This window comes from Lynx rufus, unplaced genomic scaffold (assembly GCF_022079265.1).
Source record: "Lynx rufus isolate CCGP_SWC_20201006 ecotype Redwood Valley unplaced genomic scaffold, mLynRuf1.p SCAF_23, whole genome shotgun sequence".
Taxonomy (NCBI): domain Eukaryota; kingdom Metazoa; phylum Chordata; class Mammalia; order Carnivora; family Felidae; genus Lynx; species Lynx rufus.
Window position 1 is genome coordinate 22459130 of NW_025814838.1, and position 15374 is coordinate 22474503.

The following is a 15374-nucleotide window of genomic DNA, read 5'->3' on the forward strand; positions in this document are numbered from 1 at the left end:
CCACCCCGCCTCCTAAGTGGGAGCCGGCGGGGGTGCCGCCAGGGCCCCCGCCGCCCCCAGCATCAGCACGGCCAGGGCCTTGGGCCCCGTGGTGTGGATCTTCTCGTGCCGGTGCAGGTTGGAGCGGCGGCTGAAGCTCTTGCCACAGAGCGGGCAGGAGTAGGGCCGGACGCCGCGGTGGGTGCGCTGGTGGGCGGTGAGGTGCGAGCTGTGGCTGAAGCTCTTGCCGCAGTCGAGGCAGTGGTAGGGCTTCTCGCCCGTGTGCGTGCGGTTGTGCGCGATGAGGTTGGAGCGCTGGCTGAAGCACTTGCCGCACTCGGGGCACGGGTAGGGCTTGACCCCGGTGTGCGTGCGCTGGTGGGTGACCAGGGCCGAGCTCTGCGTGAAGCACTTGCCGCAGATGGGGCACTTGTGGGGCTTGGCGCCCGTGTGGGTGCCCTGGTGGGTGACCAGGTCCGAGCGGCGGGTGAAGCGCTTGGCGCAGCGGTCGCACACGTAGGGCTTCTCGCCTGTGTGGATGCGCTGGTGCTGGATGAGCGTCGAGTGGTGGCTGAAGCTCTTCCAGCACGACGGGCAGGTGTAGGGCTTCTCGCCCGTGTGGATGATCTGGTGCTGGATGAGGTGCGAGCTGCGGCCGAAGCGCTTGCCGCAGTCCGTGCAGGCGTAGGGCTTCTCGCCCGTGTGCGTGCGCCGGTGTGTCACCAGGTGCGAGTGCCAGCTGAAGCCCTTGCCGCACTGCTCGCACGTGTACGTCTTCTTGCCCGCGTCCCCGTCGGGGGCCAGGCCCTCCTCGCTGCCCTCGGGGGTGGCCGTCCGCCCCTCTCTGGGTTTCTCTGGGAGGCGGCCCTGCGGGGCTTTCGCCAGGCTGGCATCGGGCGGGGCCGGTTTCGCCGGCCTCTCGTCTGGGGGGCCCGGCTGCGCATCGTCTCTGGCCGCCCCTGAGCTCTGGCCGCTGGCCACCTGCTGCCCGCGCGGCAGGCCGTTCGCCTGCGCTCTCCCCACCCTGCTTCGGAAGGACTTCGCGTCCCGGAGGGCTGCCGGGGATGGGGCCGGCTCCTCCTTCCCCACCTCAACGGCTCCTGGAGAAAGAGGGTTTCCGGCAAGAGAGAGACTTTGGTGAGGGACCCAGCGGGACTCTGGAGATGGAGGTAAGAGCAGGGATCCCCCTGGGGAAGACGGGGAGCTGAAGGCCCTGCCCTGGAAGGGCCGTGTGCCTGAACCCCAGGGGAAACGGAGAGTCCAGGCTGAAGAGGGGCACCTGGGAGTGACAGCAGTGACCCCACCGCCCCGCCCACCTGCCACCCCTGCACGCACCTGTCTTCTCCTCATCTCCCATCTGCCGGCAGGAGCCCGAGGCCTCACCCTTGCCCTGTCCTTGGGAGGCCCAGAAAGGTCTGCTGAAGGGAAACCCTGGCCAAAAAGAGACAAGAGATGCTGCGCTCAGTCACCAGGCGGCACAGCAGGGGACACCCCCTCCCCACCCCCACCTGCCAAGGACACAGCTCTGCACACGTGGGGTAAAACTAAGCGAGTTCAAACATCACTTGAGGTCAGGTGTCCACCCGTCTCTAGGAAGCAGGTTCTGGGGTAACTGCCAGACACGCTCCTCTCAGGGCTGAGCTGGGCCCCATCTAGTATCCCTGAACGAGCGCCAGGAGTAACGGGAGAGGGGGCGCGTGAGGCCAGCTGCCCACGACCCCCTTATGGCACACAGGCCCCCAGCAGCGGCCCAGCAATGTTTCCCGCTCCTGCACCTTCCCAGACCGTGAGCAGAAAGGGCTCCCGGAGGAGGGGCAGTGAAGCCAAGTGGGAGGGCCTGGGCGAGGAGACTGGCTGTGGTGACCACCCAGAAGTCAGGGACCAAAGGCAAACTGGCCAAGTCTCCTGGGGCGTGAGCCTGGGGATTCTGGTCAAGTCAGTAAGAGAGCGGAGGAGCCCAGCCTCCAAGCCCTGACCCCAGCCCTGCACCGGGGAAGGAATGCGTTGGACCAACCAGTGGGTAGGGCATCCGTGAGGCTTGCCATGGGCTGCAAATGGGTGCTGGGTTCCCTGTGATCTCCCAGGACTTGCCTGGACCTGCCGGTCTGTGCCCCGGGCATGGTTAACAGTGGGTGGTGAGCAAGCCTGAGGTAATTAAAGGACTGAGCTGCCCAGACCCGGAGGCCCACCATCAGAGTCAAGGGGGGATTCCCAAGCCCCCAGCTCCACTGGACTAGCCAGTGTGCAACTGACGTGTACTGACAGACAGACAGACTGGATGAATGAAAGAACGAATGACAGTCAATGAACGGGTGCTCTGAGTTTTCCATCCGACCTCGTAGAATTCTGCCAGGAAAACCAGAGTCTGAAAAAAGTGCTGGGACTTTACTTACCGTGAGAAAAGTGTCCTCTCCAAGAGGACAGGCCCCTCGGGGTGGATGTGAGACAGCAAGGGGTCTGGGGGCCTGGAGAGACGAGCTGACCGTGACCCGCCCCACCCCCCGGCCAGCAGCTCCCGATGCGGAGCCCAGACACCGGTGTCCGCGCAGACACCTCTCACACGGGGCTCGGAGGGGCAGGAAGCTGGAGTGGAGCGAGCACTTCCGAAGAGCCAGGAGCAGAACCCCCAGGTCAGTCCTCCCCCCCCCCCCCCCCCCCCCCCGCGGAGCCGCTAGCCAGATGGGGCTACCTCAATTCAAGTTTGCGCTGATTAAAGTGAAATAAATAAATAAAAAGTGGCTCCGGCCACATTTCTCGTGCTGAGCGGCCACATCTGGCCCGAGGGCTCGTGGCTACCACGTCAGCACAGCTGGAGCGCACGTCCTTCACCAGGAAGGTGCCGTGGAAGGACTTCGCGCCCTGGAAGGGGAGGAGGAGGTAAGGGTGGGAGGGCCCCACCTCGGGCACGACCCGGCCCTTACCCAAGGACAGCCCGTTCCTCTTCTGCAGGACGTCCCTGTAGAAGTTCTGCTGCGCGTGGTCCAGCCGCCCCCACTCCTCCCGGGAGAGGTACAGGGCCACGTCCTCGAAGGTCACCGGCATCTGCAACAACACAAAACGCCCACTCTCCAGGACACGCCAGGACCCCCCAGAGGGGCACCATGGCTCCAAGAGGAAGGCGACCCGGCTCCCGACCCGCTGCCCCGAGTGAGCCCCGCCCTCGCGTCTGCTGGTGAAGCAGGACGGCCGCCCGAGGGTGGCTTCGCGGGGGCAAGAACGAGGCGGCTGTGTACAACCCGGGAGACAGAAACAAGCGTCCCTTTCGGGCGCCGCAGCCGAAGCTCGGGGTCTCCACGCACGCTCCCCTGCAGCCCCCACCCTCCGCTGGCGCTCGCATCCAGGGGACGATGTGGTTCCTCCACATCCCTCTGCTGTTCCTCCAGCCCTGGACTTGGACGGGGACACTCACCTGGGACCAGGCGGTGAGGAGCGCCGCAGCCATCTGCCGGTCTCTGGTCCTCCCCTCACGAGAGAGCACAGGGATCTGGGGGGAGGGGAGGGCTGAGAGAGGACAGAGGTGCTCAGGGCGGCCGCCTCGCCCCGCCTACCAGGGACACCCCCCGCTGCCTCAAGCTGCACCCCGACCTGACCCAGGAAGAGGGTCAGTAGCCTCTGTGCAGCCAGAGGCTCCGAGGCTGTGCGGGAGAGGCGTGTCGGGGGCAGGTGCGCACACATGCAGGCCTCTCCGTGGCGGGAGAGCTCGTGCCCTCCCCGCCTCTGCACCAGACGCCACCTCTCCCCACAGCTGCCACCGAGAAGGGGCCCCTCTCCGCGCCCCTCTCCATCCCCTTCCTCACCTCCTCCGGGCAGGAAAAGAGCTTTGTCCTTAGAGCCCTGGCTTAGGGACACCCAGCCCTGCTCTCCTCGGGCCCCGGCCCCCTGCGATGCCCCCTCAGGCTGTGGCTCTTCCGGCTCCGTCTTGATGTGGGGAGACTCCTGAGCGGCTCCCAAAGGCACCGTCTCCTCTGACTCAGAAAGCATTTCTTGACGAGGATGCCCATGACCTGGAACCTGGGAATGACAGCCCCCATCAGCACCCGGGCAGAGAATGGGAGACGCCGCCGAGCCCCACACCCGAGGGGCCTGGCAGCGGCCGACACCCAGGTGGCCAAACACACCCGAATGCAACTCACTGCTGGCCTTGCTTCCTTCTCCCGGCCCTGGGGCCCCGCACGTGCCTGGTTCGCCCCCACAAGGCCGGGACAGCACGGGAAGGAAGGGAGGCTCGAGGCCGGGCCAGGGGCGGGCTGGCCAGGTGCCCACAGAGCAGGTGTCTCCTCCCCGTTCCAGCCTCATACCTCCCACAGCAGTGTGGACGGTTCCCCTTTCATGTCAGAGGACACCAAGTGCGGTGGGCTGAATGGTGTCCCCCAAATTTCACGTCTGCCTGGAACCTCACAATGTGACCTTATTTGGGAAAAAAAAAGGTCTCTGCTGATGTAATCAGTAAAGGATCTTGAGATGAAATCATTCTGCATTTAGACTGGGCCCTAGATCCAACGACCAGTGTCCTTAGAACGAATTCTAGTTGTTTTATGCCATCCAGACACAGGAAACGAACACACCCAGGCTCAGAGATCGACCGTGGCCCAAGATTACAGAGCCTGTGAATTCTCAGCCAGCACTTGAACTCCGAGTGTATCTGATTCACAAGTCAGCCCCAGGGCCACCATTTCCTGAATATGACAGGGAGGTATCATGTGGCCCTGGGCCATTTCCAGCCTGACTCAATTCAGTCACGGAAGCTGGAGTTTTTTTAGTTTGGAGAAACAAGTCCAAGGGTACCTCTAACTGTGCCGAGGCCTGTGCCCACCTTCGTCTGACAGAAGGAGACCTCCTCCCAGCTCACCCCTGCAGCACCACCCACCGCAACTCGTCCAGGGTTCTCCAGGGTCCTCCTAATTCGTCCCTTCTTCACATCAACCTCGGGTGGGAAGGTCAGGCAACCGGGGCTTGATCCAGACCAGCCCTTCGCTCGCCGCTCAACCCTGAGTGGGCACTGCCTTCCCACAAACCTCAAGAGCTTTGGGAAAGTCACTTCCTTTGCACTGGGGAGCTCCTGGTGAGGCCTCATCATCACCCACAGCACAGGGACTGGCCAGGCTTCTGCTGAGAACTCAGACTTCTCTCTCCACACCGCCCCCACGTCTGTGTATATCAGAGCCCCAAAGGGAAGACCCTCAGGCCAGGAGTTGAAGGGCCTGGGAGCCACACGAGCCAGGCAGCCTCCAAAACTCAGCTACTCTGCCTCGCGCACAGATCCCCTGTGAGAAAGAGCTGCCTACTCTGGAACATTCTGGATAAACACAGAGCGGTGCCAGAAATCATTACTATAACTGTACTGTGCGAGTTGACAGAATCCAGCAGGAGAGAATGTCAGGGGCGTGCGAGGCCCAGTGGGTGTTACAAAGGCATCGTGGAAGCGAAAGCACACAGTGTCGACACGTCTTTGTACCTTCTGTACGAAAGTGCGAGACGTAACGCAGATGGTCCCTGACTCTCAACGGCTCAGCTTCACGAGCTTTCGCCTTTATGCTGGTACAGAAGCGGCACACATTGGGTAGAAACCACACTTCAAAGTCTGAATTTGCCCCTTTCCCTGGGCTAAGCGATGTGTACCACGGTCCTCGCTCAGGACGCCAGGCGGCAGGAGACATGGCTTCCGGTCAGCCGCATGGTCACGAGCGTAAACGACCACAAACCGGTGGCCATTCTGTCTTCCTCCTTCAGCACGGTGTTCAGTACATCACGTGAGATACTCAGCACTAAATTACGAGATCGGCTTTGTGTTAGGTGGTTTTACCCAATGTAGGCTGCTCTGAGTGTTCTGAGCACGTTTGAGGTAGGTGAGATTAGGCTCTGATGCTCAGTAGAGCATGTATTAAATGCATTTTCCACTTAATAATATTTTCAGCTTACAGCAGGTTTATCAGGATGTGAGCCCATGGTGAGCTGAGGGAGATCTGCTCTTGATTTGTGCTTGTCCTTACACCTGCTCGTTGAGGCGATCTGTTTCTCTGATCTAGGATCTGGTTGCTGTGGGTGTTGTTATTGCACGTGTTACAATAACGATCTGGGTGAGACAGGTGGCAGCAGCAGGCAGGCACAGGGTATACATTTTATGGACGACACACCTGGTTCCCAGAAGCCAGGGGACTTGCCCAAGGTCACACACCTGGCTGCAGCTGACTCATATTCCTTTGACTCCAAGCCCAGGGGCCCAGGTCCTCCCGCAGGGTGTAATTACACACATGGGCAACAGGTACAGGAAGGAGACCAGGTGCTCAGACCCAGGGAGAGAGGAGACGGGGTGCTAGGCAGGAGGGAGCGGAGGGTAAACCGGGGCTCCCCCACGTGCGCTGGGCACAACCTCACCAGTAGGACCCCCACGCAGGCTCCCCGCTATTTCATGTAGCCTTTGGCCGACAGACTCCTGAACTCAGCAGGCAGAGCCGAGCAGCTCTCTGGCTGTCAATTCCCAGTGGAAGAACTTTCTCGCCATAGCACCAACTCCTCCCATCACCCCCATCCGCCCCAGTGAGTCTAAGTCTTCCACTGGCGTAGACACCCTACCTTGAAAACCCCCTCCCGCTCCAATCCCTTCCAGGGCATGCATCCCTCGCCCAGCGCCCCGTCCATACCTCTCGGGCTCTCTCCTTGTCCTGGGTAGCCTGGGCGGCCCTGCCGTCGGCAGACATCTCTATCTCAGAGGTAGAAAGCACAGCTCCGTCGTTTCTCCTTCTTATTGGCCAAGCCCCCTCCAGCTTCTGGCCGGGAGCCTACCAGAGCAGAAATGTAAGTCAGCCATCGTCTCCTGGACACCTCCAAAGCACCCTGGAAATCCCCACGCAAGCCCAGACCCACGCTTGGTCCCAATCAGAAATAAAGCCTCCCCAGGTGCCCTCCGGTGACCTCATTCTCTCTGGTGTTGTTTGGTCCCTCACTTGACAGAATGCTGTTTCGTATCATCCCCTTTGTCGCTGAAGCCAGAACTCTGCATCTCAGGGCAACCAGTTAGGGAAAGCCAGGGCTGACTCGGCATCTGGATCTCCTGTCATCAGGAGCCGAAAGGTCTGCAGAGACCGTACAGAACAGGTGCTGGGTGTGACCCCACCCATCACAGCCGGCTCAGCTGAGGAATCTGGGCTCCCGTCTCCCAGACGCAGGGCACACACAGCCTGCGCTCAGCCTGACTCCGCCGCCTGGGATCCAGAAATTGAGCTGCCCGGTCTCAGCAGCCCTCCCTGCAGCGGTAACCACCCGACGGGGACAAGAGTCCATCCTGTTCACGGGCCCGGATGGCCCACGTCCTTCCCCTTCCCGAACCTGGGTCCGGGCCCCCTTCTCTCCCCACCAGCCTGAAGCCTTCCACCTTTGACCCCGTCCCCTCCCACCAGCTGGCCACCCGCGTGGATCTCGGGATCCAGGCGCCCTCCCCAGCGCCCCTCTCACCGAAGTGGAGGCGGAGGGGGCACCTCGGGCGCTGGGGGCCCCCTCCCCCGGGAAGGGAGACTCCACAGCCTACACCGGGCCGGGGAGCCGGGCGGAGACTGGGATTAGGGACAACAGGAAGTCCCTCCCATATCCCGTTCCCCACGCAGCTGCAGCCCTACAGGGTTCCCAGCTTCGAGCGTTCCGGGGCTGGGGTCCGGAGCTGGGCTGCACCTGCGCTAGGCAGGGACCTGAGTCCTAGATCCGCACTGCCAGCTGACGATCGCTTTACCTGGTACGTTCTTGTGCTACCGGTAGAGCAAGATGCGGAGATGGGAAAACAAATTCTGTGGGAGGACCAGATATTTGACGTTTCAAAGAAGGCACTGCGGCTGTCCTCACAGGAGTGAGGGCACTTTTCTGGTAGAGGGGCACGATGGTCCTTCACAACACACAGGGCCTCTGAAGGTCTTATGGTCTCTCACGGTCCTGGATTTCACGTAAGGCGCCCAGGCTGGTGAGCAGGTCAGGTCGTCTGGGCTCTCCCCAAGACTGGCACGGAGTTCTCTCTCCCTCAGAGCAAACTTGGGAAATAGATAGGCCCAGGAACTCTCCTCTCCACCACCCCCCACCCCATGCCCCACAGCTTGAAAAGATGTGGGACCAATCTGATTTTTCTAGATCTGCTCTCCCCCAGCTCCCTCTCAAGGCCAGGGAGAGCAGGGGTAAAAGGGTCTGACCCAGCTATATCAACAGGGGCCCGGACTGCATACCCCACCACTTAGTCTCTGTTTTCCATTTGGACCTGAGAACTAAGGCTCCCAAAATGGAGGACAGAGACTGCTCTTCGCTTTCTAGGGTGAAGAACCCATCTCTCCTCTGAGCAGGGCACATGGGTCAGAGGAAAGGAGTGGGGCCAGCTCTGGGGTCAGATTCCAGGAAACATTTCCATGCCCGTGGCCTGCGGCCATCAGAGTCCTCTGAGACGCGTCCTTTCATCCAGGACCAGGCACAACTGGCCCCTGTACCAGCCTATAGGCGTGCTGTGGGCTCACAGGGGTTTAATTTCCTTAATACTTTGTTTCTAACATTTAAAAATGAGTAGAGTTCTCATAAAACTGATTTTCTTGAAAACAAGCAGATCATTGGGCAACCCTGGACTCATATTCCCCACCTTCAGGGCCTGCTCTCATGTGGCTGCATTTCATCTACACTTGCCTCCGCAGCATTTTGAATTTGCAACCCTGCTTTTGGAGTTAAATGTGTTTTAGGACTCTGATCTATTCTACCGTCACTCTGATGAACAAAAAATGTTACCCCTGGGGTTTGTCTCTGGTCATTATTTCCAGGCATCTTAATCTTCAAGGTAAAGAGGGATGTACGCAGTTGTAGCAAAAGTCAGGAGTATTTTCAAGCCAGGGGCACCCGGGTGCCCCAGTCGGCTAAGCGTCTAACTTCGGCTCAGGTCACGATCTCGCAGTTTAGTTTGTGAGATAGAGCCCCGCCCTGGGCTATCTGCTGTCAGAGCGGAGCCTGCTTGGGATTCCCCCTCCCTCTCTTTCTGACCCTCCCCTTCTCGCACAAACATGCATTCTCTCTCTCTCAAAAATAAATAAACTTAAAAAAATTACTATTTTCAAGCCAGCGAGCTATAAACGGGAAAGTGACAGGGGGCTGTGGAAAAGATGAACTATCCATTCTGTGTTTCTCCATCAACAAGAAGCATGACAAGCATCCGGAGTAAGGGAATTCACTCCTGAGGCCATGTCAGTGGCAGTTCCAAGAGTGCACTGAGTCCCAAAAATGTGGATACGTCTTGACTCTTGGGCAAATGTTTCTCTACCAGACAAAAGGGGCCACTTCAAGGACTCTGGGGAAGCCGAGTGGTTTGGATCCTACCACGGGATCACCTAAACTGGACCAAATGAAGTCTCAACATTTATTTAACGGTTCGGAAAATATTTATTGAGCACCTACTATATGACAGACATTAGCCCCTTCTTGGACGGGAGAGGAGACGCTTCCACAGTCTAGGCTCTAGGACTGAGCAGGTCTAGGGGGAAGCAAATGTCATATTTGCTGTGTGGGAATTGAAGTCCCTAAAAGACTTCAGAAAAGCACCACGGAAAGGTGGGTCAATAAGCAAAGCAGAGATCAAAACTCTAAATGCCTCCAGGAAGCAGGCAGGACAGCATATGACGAGTGGCTTGGATGTAAGATGGCAGTCAGAGCCTCAAGAAATCATATTGTATTCAAAGGGGGCAGTTGGGGGCTCAGCATTGCCAAAGCTTAAAGACTTTTTAAGAGAAGCCGAAAAAGAATTAGATTTCTATGTGAAATGTCCCAACTTTTAAATGTTCATGATTAAAATAAAAAATTTAAGAACTCTGTACAACCCCAGCAGAAAACACCTGCTGTCCAGCTCACAGGGCACCAGTCTACATATGTACTCACCTCAGAAGCCTGTCACAAGGATAACTACCATGGATGGAAGTGTTATCTGAGCTTCAGACAGGGAGAACACTCAAGGAAGGCCAACTCCAATGTCTGGCGGCTTCACTGAGCTTATGAAGAGGTCACCTTCAGCAAATAAATCATGATCGACCTTCAAAGATTGGCCTGAGAACTGACTCAGGTCTTACAAAAGCACTCAGAATAATAAAAACTAGAAAAAGAAATCATCTGAAGTAAGAAGAAAAACGTTTCCTTAAAGGAAAAAAAAAAAAAAAAAAAAAAAAAGCTTGTACTAATTAAGGCTGATAAGCCAGGCTGGAGACAGGGTAATGGCGAGATCAAGCCTTAGGAAGGAGAGAAGATGGGGGGGGGGGGGAATAAAGGAACGTGAGAAAGGCCAAGAAAAACAGGAATCATCGAGTAAACAGCACAGCAAATGTTAACCATTGAATAAGAAGAAAAGGGAAGCAGATAGGTGGGGCCCCAGGAGTAAAGATATTTTAAAGAAGAAAATAACGAAGAACCCCCAGGGCCACTAAGAGCAGGGCGTGGGCGCTCACGCGGCCAGCGGCCCTCTCACCCCCGGAGGGGCGGCGGCACGCCCGTGACCCCGTCCCTGGACGCGAGGCGGCCTCACAGGCACTCGTCCCAACCAGCCGGAGGCCCAGGAGCCCCGCAGTCTGCGGAACACTGACGCCGGGAGCCCGTCGCCGAGGCAACGACGCCGCCCCGCCCACGCGCCCACGGGACACACCTTTGATTGGCTGGTTCCCGGTGGCTCCGCCCATCCTGCTCCCCAGGGCTCCGCCCCGTCGCCTTACCCGCGCGCTCCCGTCCGCGCCCCCGAGGGACAGGCCTGCCGATGGGGGGAGGGTCACCCTGGTGCCGCCTGCCCCTGGCCGGTGTGCCCGCATTTCCCGTCCGGCTGCCCCATCCCAACTTCCGGTTTCCCGGCTCCCTGGCGGCGCCCGCCTCTGGGCACCGTGCGTGGGGACAGCCGGCGCGGGTGAGGACCGCAGGGTGGACACACACTGCGGGGCGGGACACATACATACGGCGTCCCCTGTGGGGAAACTGAGGCTGTCTGCGCGCAGGCCCATGCTGCTGACCCGCTCCCTCTGTGTGACACATAGCTCATTAAATATAAAAACACAAAGAAAACATGCAGCGCATTAGCACCAAACAACCGTTCATCAAAGGAGGGGAAGCAGGTTTCATTCGGTAACTGCTGACAGCAGGGAAAGAGCTGAGCTCCCTCCGACTTGTGCAGAGGTGACCGGGGTTTCCAAGGGAGACCGAGGGAGGGGAGAACAGGGCTCACTAGAGTCAGAGAAGTGAACGATCACAAAGGGCAGGCCAGCGTGGGTGCGACTAGGCCCGGCGTGTCCGCTGGCAGGTACGGAAGTCAGGAGTCTGGTATTTACAGCCCTTCGTCCTATGGCAGTCTCCCCCCCTCACTTCCCAGCCCTCAGACTCCCTCCTCTGCGTGCCACGTGGTCCCTGCTCAGAATCTTTTACATTCTTTTTACTTCACTTTGTACGAATAAAATGTAGAGCTTCCATTTGTTTTTACTTGATCTCATCCTTTTAAAAATTCAATTTTTGTGAATGCTTTGTTTTATTTATTTAAATTTCAAATCCAACTTAGTGAACATAGAGTGTAATAACGATTTCAGGAACAGACTTTAGTGATTCATCACTTACATGTAACACCCAGTGCTCATCCCAACACGTGTCCTCCTTAATGCCCCTCACCCATCCAGCCCATCCCCCCACCCAACACCCCGCCAGCAACCCTCAGTTTGCTCTCTGTATTTAAGAGCCTCTTATGCTTTACGTCCCTCTGTTTTTATCTTATTTTTGCTTCCCTTCCCTTATGTTCTTCTGTTTTGTATCTTAAATTCCACCTATGAGTGAAATCACGTATTTGTCTTTCTCTGACTCATTTCGCTTAGCATAAGACACTTTAGCTCCATCCATATTGTTGCAAATGGCAAGATTCCATTCTTTTTGATTGCCGAGTAATATTCCTTTGGACATATACACCACATCTTCTTTATCCATTCATCAGTCCATGGACATTTGAGCTCTTTCCATACTTTGGCTATTGTCGATAGTGCTGCTGTAAACATTGGGGTCGGTGTACTCCTTCGAATAAGCACTCCTGTATCCTTTGGATAAATACCTAGTAGTACAATTGCTGGGTCATAGGGTAGTTCTATTTTTCATTTTTTGAGGAGCCTCCATACTGTTTTTCAGAGTGGCTGCACCAGTTTGCGTTCCCACCAGCAATGCAAGACGGGTCCTCTTTCTCCACATCCTTGCCAACGTCTGTTGTTGCCTAAGTTATTCATTTTAGCCATCTGACAGGTGTGACGTCGAATCTCATTATGGTTTTGATTTGTATTTCCCAGGTGATGAGCGATGTTGAGCATTTTTTCGTGTCTCTTGGCCATCTGGATGTCTTCTTTGCAAAAGTGTCTATTCATGTCTTTTGCCCATTTCTTCACTGGGTTATTTGTTTTTTTGGGTATTGAGTTGGATAATTTCTTTACAGATTTTGGATACTAACCCCTTATCTGATATGTCGTTTGCAAATCTCGTCTCCCATTCTGTCGGTTGCCTTTGAGTTTTGCTGATTGTTTCCTTCACTGTGCAGAAGCTTTTTTTTATCTTGATGAGGTCCCAATGGTTCACCTTTGCTTTTGTTTCCCTTGCCTCCGGAGACGTGTTGAGTAAGAAGTCGCTGCAGCCGAGGTCAAAGAGATTGTTGCCTGTTTTCTCCTCTAAGGTGTTGATGGCTTCCTGTCTTATGTTTAGGTCTTTCATCCATTTTGAGTTTATTTTTGTGTATGGTGTAAGGAAGTGGTCCAGGTTCATTCTTCTGCATGTTGTTGTCCAGTTATCCCAACACCATTTGCTGAAGAGACTTTCTTTATTCCATTGGATATTCTGTCTGCTCTGTCAAAGATTAGTTGGCTATACATTTGTGGGTCCATTTCTGGATTGTATATTCTGTTCCATTGATCTGTGTGTCTGTGTTTGTGCCACTACCGTACTGTCTTGATGATTACAGTTTTGTCATACAGCTTGAAGTCCGGAATTGTGATGCCTCCAGCTTTGGTTTTCCTTTTCAGGATTGCTTTGGCTATTTGGGGTCTTTTCTGGTTCCATAAAATTTTAGGATTATTTGTTCTAGCTCTGTGAAGCATGCTGGTGTTATTTTGATAGGGATTGCTTGGGAATGCTTTATAATGTAGGGGGGGAAATCAGCTAATGATAAGAATCAGGGCCCTTGGAAAAATGGCTGGTCCTAGCACCAGAGCAAGAAATAGACAAGATGAATCTATAGATGGTGGGAGGGGAAACCGGGCAGGCTCTCTAGAAGTGGCAGAATATTCTAAAGCTGAAATCTACATATGCTGTGACAGAGCGATTCACTCCTGGGTAGAACCCAGCAGTAACTCACATTTATGGTCACCAGAGACATGTAACTCCAAACCAAAACCCACCAACTGTCTAGCCACAGTAGGATGAACAAATAATGCACCAGGAAATACCGTTCAGGGAAAAAGCAAAAACATGGATTGAGTCTCCCACTGTGGAGTAAGGCCGGATGAAGAATTCCTTGGGGCACCTGGCTGGCTCAGTTGGTAGAGACAATGTTGTAGGGTCAGTGCGACTCTTGATCCGAAGGTTGTGAGTTCGAGCCACATGTTGGGTGTAGAAATTGCTGAAAAATAAAATCTTAAAAGAAAAGACTTCTTATTGTGTGACTTCATTTACATGAAGTTCAAAACCAGACCAGACAAACCTGCTGTGGTGGGAAGTCAAGATGATGATTATGGGGGAGGGAAGTGGCCAGGAGGGCTGGAATGCGAGGGCTGTTTTCACCTGATGCAAACTCATGACACTCTACATTTTTGGTTTGGGTACATTTCTGTACGTTACACCTAAAATTTTTCTTTAAAATAAAAACAAAAACAAAAAACGGGAAAATGGGTGCCTGGCTGGCTCAGTCAGTGGAACATGCAGCTCTTGATCTTGAGGTTGTGAGTTCAAGCCCCAGGGTGGGTGTGGAGATTACTTAAAAACAAAATTATAAATAGGGGCACATGGGTGGCTCAGTTGACTGAATATCCACTTTGGCTCAGGTCGTGATCTCATGGTTCATGAGTTCAAGCCCCACACTGGGCTCACTCCTGTCAGCGCACAGCCTGCTTCAGAGCCTCTGTCCTCCTCCCTTTCTGCCCCTCCCCGACTCAATATAAATAAGCATTAAAAAATTAAAAAATAAAATCAGGGCACCTGGGTGCCCTGAGCCACCTGGGTGGCTCAGTCGGTTGAGCATCTGTCTCTTGATTTCCACTCAGGCCATGATCTCGCAGTTCCTGGGTTCGAGACCACACTGGGCTCTGTGCTGACAGTGCAAAGCCTTCTTGGGATGCTCTCTCTCCCTCTCTCTCTGCCCCTCCCCTGCTCGAGTCAGCTATCAAAATAAATAAATGAACCTAAAAAAAATGTAAATGAGGGGCGCCTGGGTGGCTCAGTCAGTTAAGCATCCGACTTCAGCTCAGGTCATGATCTCCCTGCCGCCCCCCCCCCCCCAACGACCCTGCTCCCGACCCAGTTTGTGAGTTCGAGCCCCGTGTCAGGCTCTGTGCTGACAGCTCGGAGCCTGGAGCCCGCTTTGGATCCTGTGTCTCCCTCCCTCTCTCTGCCCCTTCCTCCACTCATGCTCTGTCTGTCTCTGTAAAAAATAAATATACGTTAAACAAAAAAAAAGTAAATGAAGCGAAACCAGTTAGGCCATTGCTATGGTCCAGGCAAGTGACAATGGTGGCTTGGACTCAGACGACAGCAGCAGAAGTCAAGAAACGGGCAGATTTGGAAAACGTACGGAACTCGGCGACGGATGAGATGTAGGATGAGGTAACTCAAGGGGATCCGGGATAAATCCCAATTCCTGGCTTGCGTGACCGAATGGGCTGTACTACATTTACCGAAACAGAGAATACCAGAAACAGAGATCTGATGTGAAAGACGCTTCGAATCCACATTTAGTGAGGACGCAGTGGAGCGTGACAACAAAGCCACTGTCGTGGAGCGTGCGTTTCAGTGGCCGTGTGCGTTTGGCTTTGAAAATGAAGACTTTGGGGGCATTTATGAGACACCCAAAGAGTTGAGAAATGAAATATAAATACAAGGATATTGGCATTGAGAACGGTTATTGAGGCCACAGTGGCTACGACACCAAAAAGGGAGGTATATTAGTTATTTATTGCTGTGTAACAAATGATCCCCAAACGTGGTATCTCAAAATAAATACTTATCATCCCATGGTTTCCGTACCCTACAGGGCTTAACTGGGTGCCTCTAGGTCCAGGTCAATAGCTATGGTCAACTTGTCTGCTTGACTGTGGGGAGAGGGTCCAAGGTGACTGGCCTTGGTCCCTCCCACAAGGGCCTCTCCTCAGACATGGCTCCCCCAGGGTAAGCAAGCAAGAGAT

General features: G+C 55.3%; 1 protein-coding gene across 6 annotated transcripts in view; it reads right to left on the reverse strand.

The window, feature by feature from the left end:
- ZNF205 (zinc finger protein 205) overlaps nucleotides 1-15374 on the reverse strand; it is an 18320-nt gene continuing 2946 nt past the window's right edge. Inside the window, exons 1-9 of one of the 6 annotated variants that reach the window (XM_047087622.1) lie at nucleotides 7432-7512; nucleotides 6621-6758; nucleotides 5435-5744; nucleotides 4278-4386; nucleotides 3777-3990; nucleotides 3389-3480; nucleotides 2901-3021; nucleotides 1315-1410; nucleotides 1-1079 (exon numbers count right to left, since the gene is read on the reverse strand). In XM_047087622.1, coding sequence (XP_046943578.1) covers nucleotides 13-1079; nucleotides 1315-1410; nucleotides 2901-3021; nucleotides 3389-3480; nucleotides 3777-3990; nucleotides 4278-4310 — 1623 coding nt within the window. In that variant the 5' untranslated portion in view covers nucleotides 4311-4386; nucleotides 5435-5744; nucleotides 6621-6758; nucleotides 7432-7512 and the 3' untranslated portion in view covers nucleotides 1-12. Of the gene's footprint in view, nucleotides 1080-1314; nucleotides 1411-2900; nucleotides 3022-3388; nucleotides 3481-3776; nucleotides 3991-4277; nucleotides 4387-5434; nucleotides 5745-6620; nucleotides 6759-6891; nucleotides 7053-7431; nucleotides 7522-15374 lie in introns of those variants that run through there. The other 5 variants (XM_047087619.1, XM_047087623.1, XM_047087624.1 and 2 more) reach the window with 5 other exon arrangements.